Here is a 15,733-nt window from a genome sequence, read left to right as displayed (position 1 = left end):
ACACACACACACACACACACACACACACACACACACACACACACACATAGGCACATACGTCTCTTTGTTTTACCTTAATGTGCTGTTCAAATGTGAATTGAGGAGCTAATTGAAATGGGGGTATATCTCAGCAGCAATGGCAGAGAAATAAGAGCTTCCTGTGACCGCTGGCACATTCTGGCCCCCGATCATTTTCTCCCTGATGGAAGTCCGCAGTTATTTCATTATAATTACAAAAGATTCAATTAAAAGATTACAATGCCTGAGGGGGCAGGACTGGGAATAGATAGTGGTATCTTGGGTAAGGGGGTGGTGTGTGTGTGTATGACAGAGAATGAAGGAGACAGAGTACCGTGGTTGCTGGTCTAATGAGGACTTGTCAGTGCTGTTATATATACATAAACCTTGTTGATCCTTTCAAGATAATGTCAAATTAATGTGCTGAAGTTAAAAGGCTTAAGTAGTGAGCTGGTCCAAGGTCACTGAGTCGAAATTGATATGACCGATGAAAGGCCTTCACTTGTCTCTGAAAACAATTATTCTAATGCAACTAAATGAGCTGTTTGAAGTAAAGATGAGTTCAACATAAAATGCACAAAAAACTGAAACATGAGAGGAACTTTTTTTGATCTGTAGTTGAAAAAGCACCAAATGTTAGTGTGCAGTGAGTGGATAGAGAGCCCCTATTTTGCTAAGCTGCCGTCTGGGGAAAGGCGCACGAGGCTATGTATCTATAAGTGTAGGTATTTGTATGTATGTGCGTTTCTATATGCATTCTTAATAATACTCTATATCAAGAGCAGCTGTAAAAAATATTCACTGTATTATATTACTTTACAGCATGGAAAACATTTTCACAGCAGGAAGCCATTTTCAGGATAAGGACTCGGTGTATCACACCACCTTGCTAACAGATCTGTCTCAGTTCTGCAGTCATAGCCAAGGCCATTAATAGGCAGTGCCGCCTATAAATAAACAGTTTCAATCCCTGCAGTTGCTTAAAGTTATTTCCATAAGCCCCCCTTTAATGTGTTTTTTTGCTTATGCATAAATATGAGTGTGTCAACCTGTGCTTGCGTGTGTAGAGTCTATATGTGAACTCCTATATGTCAATGTATGTGGTGTTTACGTGCCTGTTTGGCTGGCGTTGGGCACCCAGACTGCTGTGTCAAATCCAGAGACAGACAATGTGCCAGGCTGGATTCCACAGGCCAGTGTTGGAATCCAGCTCTGCTCTAACAGCAGTTTATAGCCCCTCAACAGCGTCGGTCACACCACTGCAAATAAAACTCATCAACCACTGCGTGGAGGCTGAATCTGTCACATTGGACGTTCTGGCCATCTTCGTGAATTTTTTTAAAAAAGTGTTTCAAAGAGTGCCTCTGCTGAAACACTCCGAGGAATCCCGTTCAGGCTGTTATGAGGCAACTGGGCCAACAGTTTGCCCTTCTGTATCAGCAGAGTATAATGTGGACTTTCGTAAGTTCTTTCACAATAGTTTGCTGGTCACGGAGGTATTGTAGCTGCCCACCCGGACACCCATGTCTGGCTGCTACTATTGTAGCTGTTTACTGGCTGCTAGGCACATTTTCCCTTGTACAAAGGCGTGGGGAGTTGGCAGGGAGTGTGTGTATGTGTATGCGCGCGTTGTACTCATGCATGCATGAGCTTATTTTTCACTGGTGAGCACGCAATGTGCTGTTGTGCACGTGTATTTGTGTGTAGCATCTATAGGAGTGTGTGTAAGTCAGCTTGGAGCCATGTGTGAGCTGAGTGTGAAGATAGCAGTTCTGTTACCATCATGTTATTGACTGACAGCTTGGCTCGAGCGTTGCTAGGGGCTCACTGTTATGAGAAGCGGAGGGCTCGGACAGCCATGCCGCGACTAGAAACCCAGACGAGCCTGACTGTCCTCCCTCCGTGTGTGTGTGAATGGGCTGTGTTTACGCAGCCGACAGTGTTTGGCAGGGAGTGGTGGGCGGCCGGTGCAGTACAGCTATAATCTGGGCTCAGGGGTGGAGAGTGATGGAAGAGAAGTTGGCCGAGGGAGGGGAGGGAGGCCCCCTGGTGTTGTGTTCACTTAGACATTAGTCAAATTGTGCCAATGTGCATATGTGCAACTGCCATGGCCTCTTGTCTGGAAATGGTGCATGAGTTAATTTGTATAAACTTGCATTAGTTCATTCATTTGTTTGTGTGTACATTTTGCCTGTGTAGATCAGTGAGGGGGAACAGGTGTGTGTGTGTGTGTGTGTGTGTAAGCAAACATGACTGTAATTGTGTGCTTTGCTGACAGTTTGGGAGTTTTTTGTGTGAAAACATGAATGTCAATGGAAAACTTAACAGATGCCACTTTGTGCATGTGTGCCTGTTTCTGTGTTCGCTCCCTGATGTTTACAAGTGCAGATTATTGGTAGAAATCAGGTCAAGGCAGTAAACAGGAGAATGTGTTCACATCTTGAAAAACTTTACATACAGCTGGTCAGTGGTCAGATTTCTCTCCAACTTACTGTAATATTTTTTAACCAAAAACACAGTTTTTCCTTTTACTTTGCGCATGTGTCTGAATTTTACAATTTGTCTACTCCACAGCTGTGGAAAGTGACTTATCTATTTTATTTTCTGTTTCTGTTTAGCCAGACTTTGGATGTAGTAATTTTGAATACAATGCACAATAATGACCTTTAATCCCGCTCCATTGCATTCACAGCGATGCATTCCCTGTGCTGGCTCTTTGTCATGCACACATGTAAAGGAAAACCGACAATTACTGAATTGTGTGTAAACATCCCTGCAGAAGTGCATTCTTACTTACACGCATGACACACACACACACACACACACACACAGGCAGGTATAGTTGGACACAAAGAAACAAATCACATGCTCTTCAAACTAGCAGATAATATGTCCATGTCTTTACTGTAGTATTGCCTGTGATTGAATGAGAGCCTGTCAGTAGGCCTGGATTCATCAGCTCCATGCTCCACTGCTTGAGCACCTCACTTGCCAGAAAACACTGAGAGAAAACCTGCCAGACAGACAGACAGCCAGTTAGACAGGAAGTGATCCAGCAGAGGCGTTAGGGGCTGCTTGAAGTGATTTATGCCTTGTTCAGGAACGCTGAATGAGTTCAGGGTGTGCTTCTGTTATGGGAACTGACTGAATGGGCATTGCTTGCTTTCTCGGTGACGTATTCTCTGAATGCTTATCGTCCAAATATTAAAATGAGATGTGTTGCCTCACATTAATGTCACATGGAACTTCCAATACACTGAGAGGCAGACAGAGAAGGAAATGAATCACTGCAGGGCCTCCATCTGAATTTCTTGTCTGTGCTCAGACAGGCTCCACCCAGACGCAGAGATGGGCAACCTGTTGGCGGTTGGTTGCCAAGCAAAAGTGAAAAACTCTGTTATGCATCATTGCTCCACTGAACCACTCAAAGCAGAAGTTTCTCAGAGCGACTCCTACGTCTGGTATGACTCAGAGTGTTGGTGCCAGTGTTGTAGTGTTTCTAAAATCACCCGTACGTATCTACTTCCAGTCACTGAGACGTCAGGAAACCAGTCATTTTCTGGCTGCCCTCTCACTGTCGATCTGTTTTTTTCACTTTCAGTCTTTGCTTTTGACTCTCTCTCATAGTGCTGCCTTTAAAGTCCTTTGTGAAAAGAGGGAGGAAAACTGTAGCTGTAAAGCCAAATTGTTAGATCAAGATATTAGATAGATGGCTACGCCAGGGCAAAAAGCAAGAGGAAACGGTTATTGTAGTGTGTGCGGATGCTTTGGCACATTCATTTACATGTTAAGTGGGAATGAACTGTGTTACTACTTGTGGGTGTGCTTGTTCCTTCCAATAAGAGGTTTGCGTTTGCATGCTTTGGTCTACGGTGCTTCCCCAATGAGCTGGAGTGAATACTACTGTTGTTGTTTACGTTATCCTCCTTTCCCCTCGCTTCCTCTGACAGAGCAAGGCTGCAGCCGGGGCTGGGCTACTTCTACTTTTGTAAGTTTCTATTGTTGTTGGGAGGAAGCAATAGCTATTGAACGAGTGCTGGTGGACTTGCCAGAGACAGACAGGTGAGAGCCAGGGCTACAGATGGTGAGAGGAAGTCTGGGAGGACGAAAAACAACCTGAGGATCAAAGGACTCAGGATTTGCCTCCCATGTCTCTCCTGTCCTCTCTCCTCACCTCGCCTGTCTGCCTGCCGCCGCTCTCTGTCTGCTTCCTCGCCTGCCCGTGAGTTGTCCTGTCTACTTGACATGATCAATGGCCCAAGCCTGCGCCGGATTGCCAGGTTTGGGTTCACTCTGCAGTCACCGGAGGAGAGCTGTGTTCCTCTCTGTCTTCTGGTGGGCAGATGAAGAGTCAGCTTGAGCTCACCACAGGGATGAGGGGGCAGATTTTTTCCACAGATCTGCACTTGACTGTCTGTTTTTTTTCTGCACTTGCCCTAAAAGGCCACTGACTAAAATCCTTTCAATGAACGTGTGTTTCCTTTAATTTCATCTCTCCTTTTAATACCCCCTTCCTCAGGTTTTGTTCAAGGACATTTGAAGGAAACTTTTTTTTTTTTTTTTTTTTGCTGGGTTCATGTGGGACAGGCAGCTCGGTGGGCAAGTTTGTCCGTTTGAAGCCAACTCGTGTGTTTCTTGACAGGGTTGTGTGGTGCAGGAAAAGGGGGGCGCTTGCTGCCAAATGTTGGCTTGGCCGACTCCATCAAGAAAATATCAAAAGGCCCTTTATGAGGTGCTGTAAAGAAGAAAGGGTGTTTTGAGAGCACCAGCAGACTGCAAGGGTAATTCCACTTTTTAAAATGTGCCCTGAGGATACAGGCTTATCCCACCTGCTGCCTTTCCTGCTCTGCACTGCTTGTACACTTTCTTCGGGGGAGCTGTAGATAAAGACGCGTGTGTGTGTGTGTGTGTTGGCAGGAGTTTGTGCACCATGTCACATTGTGTCAGTCTCAAAAGTAAAAAAAAAAATAAAACAGCCATGAACATATGCCAAAACGTTCTACTCCTTATATCCGTCTGGTCTCAGATCATATGTGTGCGTCATGTGGGTTCACACGTGTTTGTCTCTCTCTGTGTTTCATGACTTTCTGCTGGTTCTGACAGAAGGGTGTAAATTCCTGGAGGTGTGTGTGTGTGTGTGTGTTTCTCACTACTCCTAGCCAGCTTTATGTGTTTTCACCGCTCAAACCTGAGCAATCTCCTGGTCGACAGCCCAGTTTTATCATAGACCTTGTTTTAAAAGACAGCTTAGCGGGGCCTCTTTACAGGCGTGTGAGTGAATGTGTGTGTGTGTGTGTGTCAGTAGGAGTCCAGGTAATGAGCTTTCTGACAGCTGTTGAAAGGTGTTGCTACTGCTCAGCACCTTTTAATGAAAGCATCCCCCCTCCTTGTCAACACACACACGCACACACACATTCCTCCCTCACTCCTTCCAGTGTCCGACTTCCCCACCATATAAACCATTTCTTTCTCAGTTGTAGGGAGGTTACACTGTGAGTGCTTGTGCAACTCGACACAATAGAGACTTGATAGACCTCCCATTTAAAAGCCTGCAGGTGACTCAATTGTGTGCAACAGAGCTTGAACAGAGCAGCAGTATTATTTCGACCTGTGGGAAATGGAGGCGCATGTAAGAAGGTGTAGCAGCGAGGGACACAGAGAAGTGGCTAGAAAAGCAGTGACGGAGATCCTCCGGAAAGACTGACAAGAGGAAGGAAACTAGGCTGTTATGTGGGACCTTGAAGCAGAAGCCTCAGAGGGATGGCAGGAAGACGTGGGCAGAGAAGGAGAGTGAAACTTGCTGGCACTACTGACAAGGGTGTGGTACTTTAACTTCCTCTTTTACGAAGCCCAGTTCTTCATAGAAACCTTTCAGTGGGTTTCTGGTCACTCAGTGGAGCCTGTGGAGCTGTAGCCTCTGCCATGGGGTAGAGAGGGCCAACGGCACCCTCAAAGGCCCCACCTAGTGTGCCAGCAAGTCTTCCAGCCCACTGTTCACCAACCTCTCTCAATCTGCTCCCCTTCTGCCACTGCTGTCTGCCCAATGCCCACCCCTCTTTTCACAGTGAGCCCTACTGTGTGCCTCTCTCTCACACACTGCCTTCAAGTCTCACACACTCTTTTACTGCTCGGTGCATTCGACAAGAACACGCAAGCTGTACAAGCTGTTTAATGAAGGTAGAGATGGAGACAAAGGCCCCACATGCCTGTGCTTGCAGTTTAACACGGACAGAAAATAACTTCCACACAATGAGCTGCCCACACGCACGCACGCACGCACGCACGCACGCACGCACGCACGCACGCACGCACAAGGAGGATATTTTAATGGAGAACAGTGGAGCTCACTATAGCGCACTGTTACAAACAGTCCTGCATTTGCAAATCAAATAGAGGCTGCAAAGATTGGGCAGGGCCGTTGGCTGGAGTTGCACACAACATAAACACAGAAATCTGTCTGTGCCATTCACTCATGTACTTTAAAGTATGGACACTGTCCTCACATAGCCTGTGCATTTGCTGTCACATGCCAAGACTAGATCCTGGAACAGCGTCCCGCTGAAGATTCAATCACATCAACAAGTCACGTAGACATAATCTGCAAGCCTATTGTGAAAGAATACTTGTAACCCTGCCAGAATGTCATATGCTGCTCAGTTAAAAGGAGTGTGTTGCAACACAAAGCACAAGCTGCATAGTCACGGTCTTTGCTCACATACATTAGAAACACCCTTTCCAGTTGAGTGAACAGCAGGCAGCTTCAGTGTTACCAGAAAGTTTCCTGTTTTTCTTTATAATCTCTTCCGATTCAATCTTTTTCCTTCCCTTTGTATCTGTCGAATCTAAAGGGACGTCAAATAGCCCAGTTGACCTGACCTAGAATTTAATGCAATTGACCTAGTTGAAGTCACCTTCAGCCAAACAGCTATTTCTGTCGTGTGCAGTTACATTTCACATCTAATGAGGTTGTTGAGAATGATGTACTGCGCATCCCACTCACGCTGAAGCACTTTAGTGTAATGCAGGGGAGGGAGGATTGTTGTTGCTTGTAGCCAGTGAATATTATCCTCCCGAGGCCGTTTGTAGTTTGTAGCCCTTGAATGGTATCCGTGAGTGTATTTAACCAGGGGATTAGGCCTGGGCAGTGCAGCTGGGCCACTTGTGCACAGAGAGCATTGAGAGAAGGGATTAGGGAGTAAACTGATACTTAGCAGGAAACGAACAGTGGCTACTGGTAACACAACTATCCCTCCTTCCTGCCTCTCTTATCCTCTTCTCCTCCCCCAACAACAGCAGCCACCCACCTATCCCAGTCCTCTCATCTCATCCGTCCGTCATCGACTCACAGGCCTCGGCCGGCGGATTGTCATGCAAATGGTGCCCCAGGCCTCGGAGCGCTGATAAGGAGGGCCTCTCATTTCACAGGGCTTTGTTTTCTAAACAGCGATGAGCTGAGTTGAGGAGACTGGGGAAAGGGGCTGCCTGAAAGGGCTCTCTCACTGTGGCGCCCTGGGGTAAGTGGTGCAGGGGATTTGGATGGAGCGGGCTGAATGAGGCGAAGTCTGGGAGGCGGGTTCAGGAGTCATGTTCTCTGGCAGGAACCAGGTTCAACGTGTTGATGGAGCCTGATGTATTTTCTCTCTCATCGCTGCCCGAGTTTTCTCCAGGATGGCCTTTCTCTCTTTGGCTCGCTTTCTTCCTCCATTTAGACGGTGTCAGTCAGTGTTCGTTACTTGACGCCACATATGGTTTGTCCTTTTCTAAGGGGTTGTCAGCACTCGGTCTGGAGCCTCATTTGCTGCTGTTATTATTGCATAAACACGGAGGTTCATGGCACGTTCAGAGGGTTTCTGCTCTCCCTCTGACCCTGCTGCTTTGTTACATTCTGGCCAGGGAGATATGAGAACTGCTGTAGAAACATTCAGCGGGTGTAAACTTCAGGTTTGAGATTGATTTGCACATTTGGCTTCGGTATTGCTATTTAAACTAATGGAAAACATCTTTGCCTCCAGCAAAGTAGAGCTTTCAAAGCAGGAATTTGAATGTGGATTCTGAATAGTGAAATATAAAAATGCATATGAAAAACAGATGTTTGAGCAGCGGGCCACAAATGATGTGGCCCGCTGCTCGCTCTGTTTCTATCATTAATGAGGTAGTAGCTGGGCAGTCACAGCAGCTGTAGCAGCAGTGGTACTAATGGTCAGCTTGGTCTTGAACAAGACTTGCCCTCAGGAGCAACAGGGTCTTCTCCTCCACCTTTCTCCCTTTCCCCCTCTGCCCCTTTCTCTGTTTTTTATCAAATTCCTCTTTTTATTCCCCTTTTTTTTTCTTCTTTTTGAAGTCTTCCCTCTCTTGTAAAAAGACAAGCTGGTGGTTCTTGCTTCAGCCTTGGGTGTCAGAGAGAGGGGGGTGTAGGTTAAGTTTAGGCTAACCCTCTGTGCTTTCCATTGAAGGTGCGGGGGGGGGGCAGTAAAAGTTAGAATTTTAGAGCCTCCCTGTTTTTTATTTTATGATTGGCTTTTTTTACGGGTTGGGAGCTACAGCTGGTGGTGTGAATAGCTGCCCAAGGTGACCGAGTCCCTATAAAGTGTAGGCCAGCCAGGCTGGGGCCTCCAGTCCAGCCATGGGACCGCCTTTATAGGCCGCCTTACGAGCCTGGGCCTCTATTAAAACCTGGCAGGGCTGCACTGAGGAATTTAGGGCCAGGAAACAAGAGAAAATAGGGTTTGTGTGTCAGGGGGTGGTGGGATGCAGTATTGGGGGTTGAAGTTTGAGGGTAACTAAGGGTGAGAGTTGAGAGAGGTGTTGCTGGGTAAGTGGATGTTCAAGTGTGCAGCGTATGGATTCCATACTTTCCCCGAGCAACATGTGTGTCCGTGAGTTTGTGCAGGCTAGCATGTGTGACGAGGATCTGGTCCTGTGTGTGTGCAGCAGCTTATGTTTCTCAGGGGAAGTATGGAATCCATACGCTGCACACTTGAGCATCCAAAAGAGCCTGTATGTGTTCCTCTTTGGAATATATTGAAGTTTAATGTACCATAGCAAATATGTGACTCAAGGTTTCTCTGACGTCACAGGTTGTGTTCCAGTTTAAAAAGTAGAAGGAGGGCTTTGCATGCATGCGTGTTCTACATTTCTCTACTCTCTGCGTGCAAGATGTCATCATGAGTCTGTGGAATGAGGAAGAGCCAGCTTTGACTCTTGGCTGCAACAGCTCACTCTGTTACCTGGCCTTATCAGAATGGCTGTCCATCAACAGCGCTCCTGCTTACCGCAGCAAAAAACTGTTTTGTCTCTGCTGTCAGACAATCATTCTTCCTTTGTTTCTCTGTGTTGACACAAAACAATAATCTCCCCAAACATGCACCTGAGTGCTTCCCCTTATGGTGAGAATTGGTGCCTGGAAATAGAAACAGTTGCCTCATAATATTCCACTCTTTCTCTCTTATCTTATCACACAAGAAAGTCAAGCTAAAAAGCAATATATGATAATGTATCTCAATCCACCTCCAGGCCCACCGAACGTAATTGTTACTTAGAATCTCTTGCTGGCATCACAAATCAAATGGAAAAGGAAATGCTGTCAGCTGTCATATCATGTTTGAATGCAGTTGAACACACTCGATTATCCACATCTGCTACATTCATTGACAAGTGCACATTTGACATTTCTGACTCGCCGTAGGACAGGGATATGTGACAAATCATGTGCTCATGTGCTTCGCTGTCTTTTTTTCTTCTTCTCCATAGCGGTGGAGACCCAGAGCACCAGCTCAGAGGAGATGGTACCCAGTTCTCCGTCTCCACCTCCCCCACCTCGTGTCTACAAGCCCTGCTTTGTGTGCCAGGACAAGTCCTCAGGGTACCACTACGGGGTCAGCTCCTGTGAAGGCTGCAAGGTGAGAAGAACCTGCCAGAGCCTTTTGAGCTCTGCTTTGTCTTTACTTATTACATACATTTAGAAAAACGCTGGGTTGCTAGAGTTAGTTACCTGCCTTTTCATCAAGATAAGAAGGAAAGGGCTTTATAGTAGGCAGTCTGAAGCTACTTCTGTAATGTGGGTTAGATCGTAGTGGGGGAAAATGGAATAACTAAGACGAAAGAAAAAAAAAAAGTGAAAAGACCCAATCAGAACATTACAAAGTTTAAAAAGTTTTTCACTCTTCACTTTAGGGTTCAGGTTAGAAAAGATAGCGGAAAGAAGAGTTATTCTGAACGAGAAACAGTTAAATAACACATTCTGAATTTGATGACTTGACTATAACACACAATCGTTCAATCTCGTCCCTTTTGTCTCTTGCTTCCTGGTGCTCCAGGGTTTCTTCCGCCGCAGTATCCAGAAGAACATGGTGTACACCTGCCACCGAGACAAGAACTGTCAGATTAACAAGGTCACACGCAACCGCTGCCAGTACTGCAGACTGCAGAAGTGCTTTGAGGTCGGCATGTCCAAGGAAGGTGAGCCCTACTGGACTGGAGTCAAGAGATAGAGAGACCAACTTCCAAAACATGGATATTCACTCGCATGTGAATATCCACAGACACACACACACACACAAGACTCTTTCAGTCATAGATCAAGACACAGTATGATATACCGAGTACCTTGGAAACATTGGCAAGCAGCTTGGATTCTACTTAGATCAGATGTTTTACCACAAAGGGAAAGCTCTGACCTGATTCACACAGTGTGAATTTATTGATCTATTAATGTTCAGTCAGAGACTCTGGGAAACTATGCAGCGGAGAGGCAGAAGCAGATGATGAGCCTACCAGGGGTGGTGATCGGGGCGAGGCTGGGCACTGTCCAATCATATGACTAATCTCTTTACAAAATGATTTCTGACTTCCTGTTTCACAACAGAACCTCGCCCCTCTGGCCAGCACAGACACTGCTTTCATTCATAACGACAACAGATCAGAAAACAAGATTTTCGGTTTTGACAAAGCTCATGGTTTCAGGATTCATCCAGTGTACCGAAATCAAAAACCCAGTTGTGACCCGTTTAGTTTGACCTTCTGTGTGTGTGTGTAATTGGCAGTTTCTTGCCCTTCACAGAGCCCGTGGGACATGTATGTGGGTGTAATGTTTGTGTGGGATGTGTGTTAAGACCGGGATCACATTGTGCCTCTGCTATTACTGGATATCCTGAGAGGAAGGAAAGTCGGGGAGGAGGAGGGAGAGGAGGCAGAGAGCGGAGGACTGGCTTATGTGCACCGGTCAAGTGGATAGAGAGATGGACAAGGAAGAGAGCGGGCGATAAGAAAGAGATAGCCAGTGTCCGTCCCGTGCGAAAGGAAATATGTTAATACTGTTAAGAGCAAATCTCCGTCGCAATTTTTTCACAGTGACAGTGGTAAAAGACACAGAGCATGAGTGCTGTGGATGTTTTCACATGTGATCGCAGATAAAGAAGAGGGACATTTCGTAGCTGATGTGTGTTTCATCTTGTTTTTTCTTTAAAAAAGCGGTGCGCAATGACAGAAACAAAAAGAAGAAGGATGTGAAGGAGGAGTTGGTGCTTCCAGAGAGCTATGAGCTAAGTGGAGAACTGGAGGAGTTGGTCAATAAAGTCAGCAAAGCTCACAAAGAAACCTTCCCATCACTTTGCCAATTGGGCAAATATACCACCGTAAGTCACACGCGCGCGCGTGCACACACACACACACACACACACACACACACACACACACACACACACACACACACTCACACACATACCCTACACCACTGTTCACTCATACTGTGTGTGGTAACATTCCTCAAGCTATGCCGTCACTGAGGGCTCCCAGATTGCATGCAAAGATCTAAATTCACCGTAGCTTTCCCAACATAGTGGTGGTTTAACTAATTCAGTTCCCCATTAAGCCATCTGTGTGGCCTCTGAATGATTGATGCAACATGTAAATGGCTTTTTTTCCCCCCCTTTGATTGATGTAAAATGTAAATATGTTGTGAGGCTCGGACACGCTTGCCCTCAATGCGGACGGGGTTGTACACCACCTCTGTAACAATATACTGATCTGTGTGTGTTCAGAACTCCAGCTCAGACACCCGGGTTCAGCTGGATCTGGGGTTATGGGACAAGTTCAGTGAGCTCTCCACCAAATGCATCATCAAGATTGTGGAATTCGCCAAGCGGCTGCCAGGTTTCACCACCCTCACCATCGCTGACCAGATCACTCTACTTAAGTCAGCCTGCCTGGACATACTGGTGAGGAACCGTTGTCTTTGTTGTTCCCTTTTGTCCTCTTCACTTGCTCTTTTCTTACAAAATCAGTTTGCTTGACAGATGAGGGAATACTTGCATCTGGTGGTGAAAAGTGGTAGTGCATGAAGGTTTGCACAAATAATGCTGAGCCTACTTAATCCTTGGTGTGAAAATAGTTATACACACTAGACACGTTGAGCTAATATCTATGAGTTGAGCTACTGCCAATACTTTGTGCTGCAGAAAACCTTGTTAAATCCCCATTACATAATATTTTTCACCTTCTTGTGCTCACAGATGCTGAGGATCTGCACACGCTACACTCCAGAACAGGACACTATGACCTTCTCAGATGGCCTGACTCTGAACCGGACTCAGATGCACAACGCCGGTTTCGGACCTCTCACAGACCTGGTGTTTGCCTTTGCTGGCCAGCTTCTACCCCTGGAGATGGACGACACAGAGACTGGCCTCCTTAGCGCCATCTGCCTCATCTGTGGAGGTACTGCAGTGTGTACACACACTGACAACATCAACTATAAAGGAGGAAGTGGCTTTAGTAAATCTTTGTGTCAGCATTCCTTTCACTGCTTTGACAGGATTAGTATTGCAGAGAAAATATAAATATATAAATATTACTTTTTGATTTGTAAAATTATTTAAAGTATATTAGAACGTTCTACAATTATTAAACTTTTTATGACAATGTACATTTCTGGTCAATAATAAAGACTACAATGTGTTTTCTGCACACTTCATCAGACCGTATGGATCTGGAGGAGCCCCAGAAAGTGGATAAGCTGCAAGAGCCTCTACTTGAGGCTCTGAAGATCTACGCCCGCCGCCGTCGTCCCAACAAACCTCACATGTTCCCCCGCATGCTGATGAAGATCACCGACCTCAGGGGCATCAGCACTAAGGGTTAGTGTGGAGAGACTAATTCCTAGAACAAATTCTGATTTTGAAAAAGGCTTGAACACTGTCATAACCAATTCATAATACCGACAAAGAGGGCTTTGTAAATAAGTCCCTGAATCTCTACTAGCCTCAGTCTTCTGGTGTTTCATTTGTGTCCTCTTTGTGGCAGGGAATACGTAACAGGATTATAATCATCTATCATCACCATGTTCTCTGCTTCCAGGTGCCGAGAGAGCCATCACTCTGAAGATGGAGATCCCGGGGCCAATGCCTCCTTTGATCAGGGAGATGCTCGAGAACCCAGAGGCCTTCGAAGACCAAACAGAGGACAACGAGAGCCCGCCACCTCCGCCACCGCCGCCACCGCCGCCACCTCCACCACCGGCCCAGGTCAAGCAGGAGGCTGAGGATGAGGACGACAGCTGGGCCACAGAGAACGGCAGCGAGCCATCGCCGGAGGAGGATGAAGACGACGATGACGACGTGGGGGATGAAGATCGAGACAGGGGCTCGGACAGTGATGGGGAGCCCTGGGGCATTCCGGATGCCATAGATGGGTCGAGGAAAGGCATTGTTGGGAGGGCGCAGTGAACAGAGCATTTCAAACATACACACACTCATGCACATACAGGTTCAAACACACATATAAACACACGCACACACACGTATACGCACACTCAAACATACATTGAGACAAACAACACAACCTCACTCACTCTCCCACCTCAACAAAATGCTGGCCTTCCCTCGTACTACACATCACCGTGTCCTCCACAGCGGGGCACAGCGGAGCCTTATGTGTACAGACACTTCTAACTCAGGCCACATGGTCCATGACAAGTGAACTACAGAAAAAATAAAGTAAAGGAGAGATGACAGTAAATCATATGAACTCCTGGCATAGCCAAGAGGCAAGTTACCGTGACAAACAGAACCTCTTTGAGAAAGCTTAATGTCTCTTTTTCTTCCACTGTTGTTGTTAATATCGAAATAGGGAAAGGCCAAACCAGACACCAGAATTGAGCAGTTGATTCCGATGGATTACAACAAGCACATTTCTCAAAAGACAACAAGAGTACAGGGCAAAACCAAATCGAGTATGCTAATCTTTTGTTTTTGTGGTTATTGCTTTTGAATATTGTTTTCAATTTTACTTTTCTTTTTTTTTCAATTTATGAATAAGTCCATACATATCTATATACCATGATATTTTTGTCTTTATTTGTTATTCTGGTTTTATATATGAATCCTTTTAGACAAGTTTTTTTTTTTCTTTGAAGAGCTTTCCTGAGAAGATATTCTGAGGGAAAGAAGGGTAATCAGAACTGGCTGGGTCTTCCTTATCAGCTATATATGCTTAGCTGGGGCTTTTTTGGGCACTTTGGCTCACTGTGGATGTCAATGATAATCAACCCAGAGGACTATTGTTATGTTGCAGTGACTTAATCAGTTTCTGTTATCAGGGAATTGGCATTATTCTCGTTGCAGCCGACTAATGCTGTCAGTGCGGAAAGTAAGTATCTTTGTGCCAAAGTTAGGAAAAGTCATCTTGGTAGCATGAGTTTGACTACTGGCAGGAACTCCAGCTACCATCCAGCGATCCTCACAGCAGCGCGGTCACTCACACATGCACGAACACACAAATGCACACACAAACATACATGTCATACGCACACTCCGATCTCACTACCCTCAGTTGTAGCAGATACCTGTCATCAAGTGCCCGGACAAGAGATTTACACTTGACCGAATATGTAGCACTTTTGTGATCCTCTATTCGAGTAAGGCACATCTTGTCCGCCGAGAGTAGAGTTACTGTCCGGGAGCTTATATTTGCGTTAGCATTTCCAAACTGATGATAGCATCAACTGTACAATACAATCAACCTTAGAGCACTCCCCGATGATGTCAGTAGACAAATGCACACTTTCAGCACGGACAAAAAGACATCCATACATACATACATACATACATAGCAGCATCGTGCATCAACACAACGATCAAAGACATATGCAAGTCGAAAGCAGGAATCTTCATGTAAGACACTTTGGATTCAGACTCAGGGCTTTTCAGTAAGGACCAAACTCTCGCTGCATTCAGGCTCGCTAGAAACAGGCAATATTTATGTGTGTATTCTTGACTCCGTTTTGATCAGCTCAACTCCATGCGTGTACATAGAAGGTGACAAGTCTGAGAATCAGCATGGGTGCCAGCCTGACTCTCCCATAAGGGGACATATCATCGTAGTCATCATCACTGCGCCGCCTGTGCCCGTGCTGGCATCCAAGCAGAAAACTGCCTTCTCATCCCAAAAGCCATTATATCGTCTTGTCTTCCTGTGTACATCCTCACTTCTCTTTGAACGAGCTGTGGAGGATTATGTGTTCTCATGTATCATTTCTTTATTGCCAAATTGTCTCAGAGTGCGGCTGATATACAGTACAGAGGTTTTTTTTTCTGTCTCTCTTTGAAGCAATATGAACATTCTTTCTGTAGCGGCGAGAGGTCCCATCTTCTTATGGGCAGGTCTCCTCAGTTTGTGTGTGTGTGTGTGTGTGTGTGTGTGTGTGTGTGTGTGTGTGTGT

The 15,733-nt window shown here is 45.9% G+C and overlaps 1 protein-coding gene across 3 annotated transcripts in view; it reads left to right on the top strand.

The window, feature by feature from the left end:
* Positions 1-15,351, top strand: part of rarga (retinoic acid receptor gamma a) — a 41,667-nt gene extending 26,316 nt beyond the window's left edge. For all 3 annotated transcript variants that reach the window (XM_031844626.1, XM_031844627.1, XM_031844628.1), the window contains 7 exons: positions 9,769-9,917; positions 10,335-10,476; positions 11,488-11,651; positions 12,057-12,233; positions 12,528-12,732; positions 12,993-13,151; positions 13,372-15,351. In XM_031844626.1, the coding sequence (XP_031700486.1) occupies positions 9,769-9,917; positions 10,335-10,476; positions 11,488-11,651; positions 12,057-12,233; positions 12,528-12,732; positions 12,993-13,151; positions 13,372-13,739 (1,364 nt within the window). In that variant the 3' untranslated portion in view covers positions 13,740-15,351. The remainder of the gene's footprint in view (positions 1-9,768; positions 9,918-10,334; positions 10,477-11,487; positions 11,652-12,056; positions 12,234-12,527; positions 12,733-12,992; positions 13,152-13,371) is intronic.
* Positions 15,352-15,733: the final 382 nt, after the last annotated feature.

Source organism: Anarrhichthys ocellatus, unplaced genomic scaffold, assembly GCF_004355925.1.
Source record: "Anarrhichthys ocellatus isolate YVR2014 unplaced genomic scaffold, GSC_Weel_1.0 scaffold5, whole genome shotgun sequence".
NCBI classification, from domain to species: Eukaryota; Metazoa; Chordata; class Actinopteri; order Perciformes; family Anarhichadidae; genus Anarrhichthys; species Anarrhichthys ocellatus.
The sequence above is the reverse complement of the archived record's forward strand: the minus strand, read 5'-3'. Positions and strand labels throughout refer to the sequence as shown.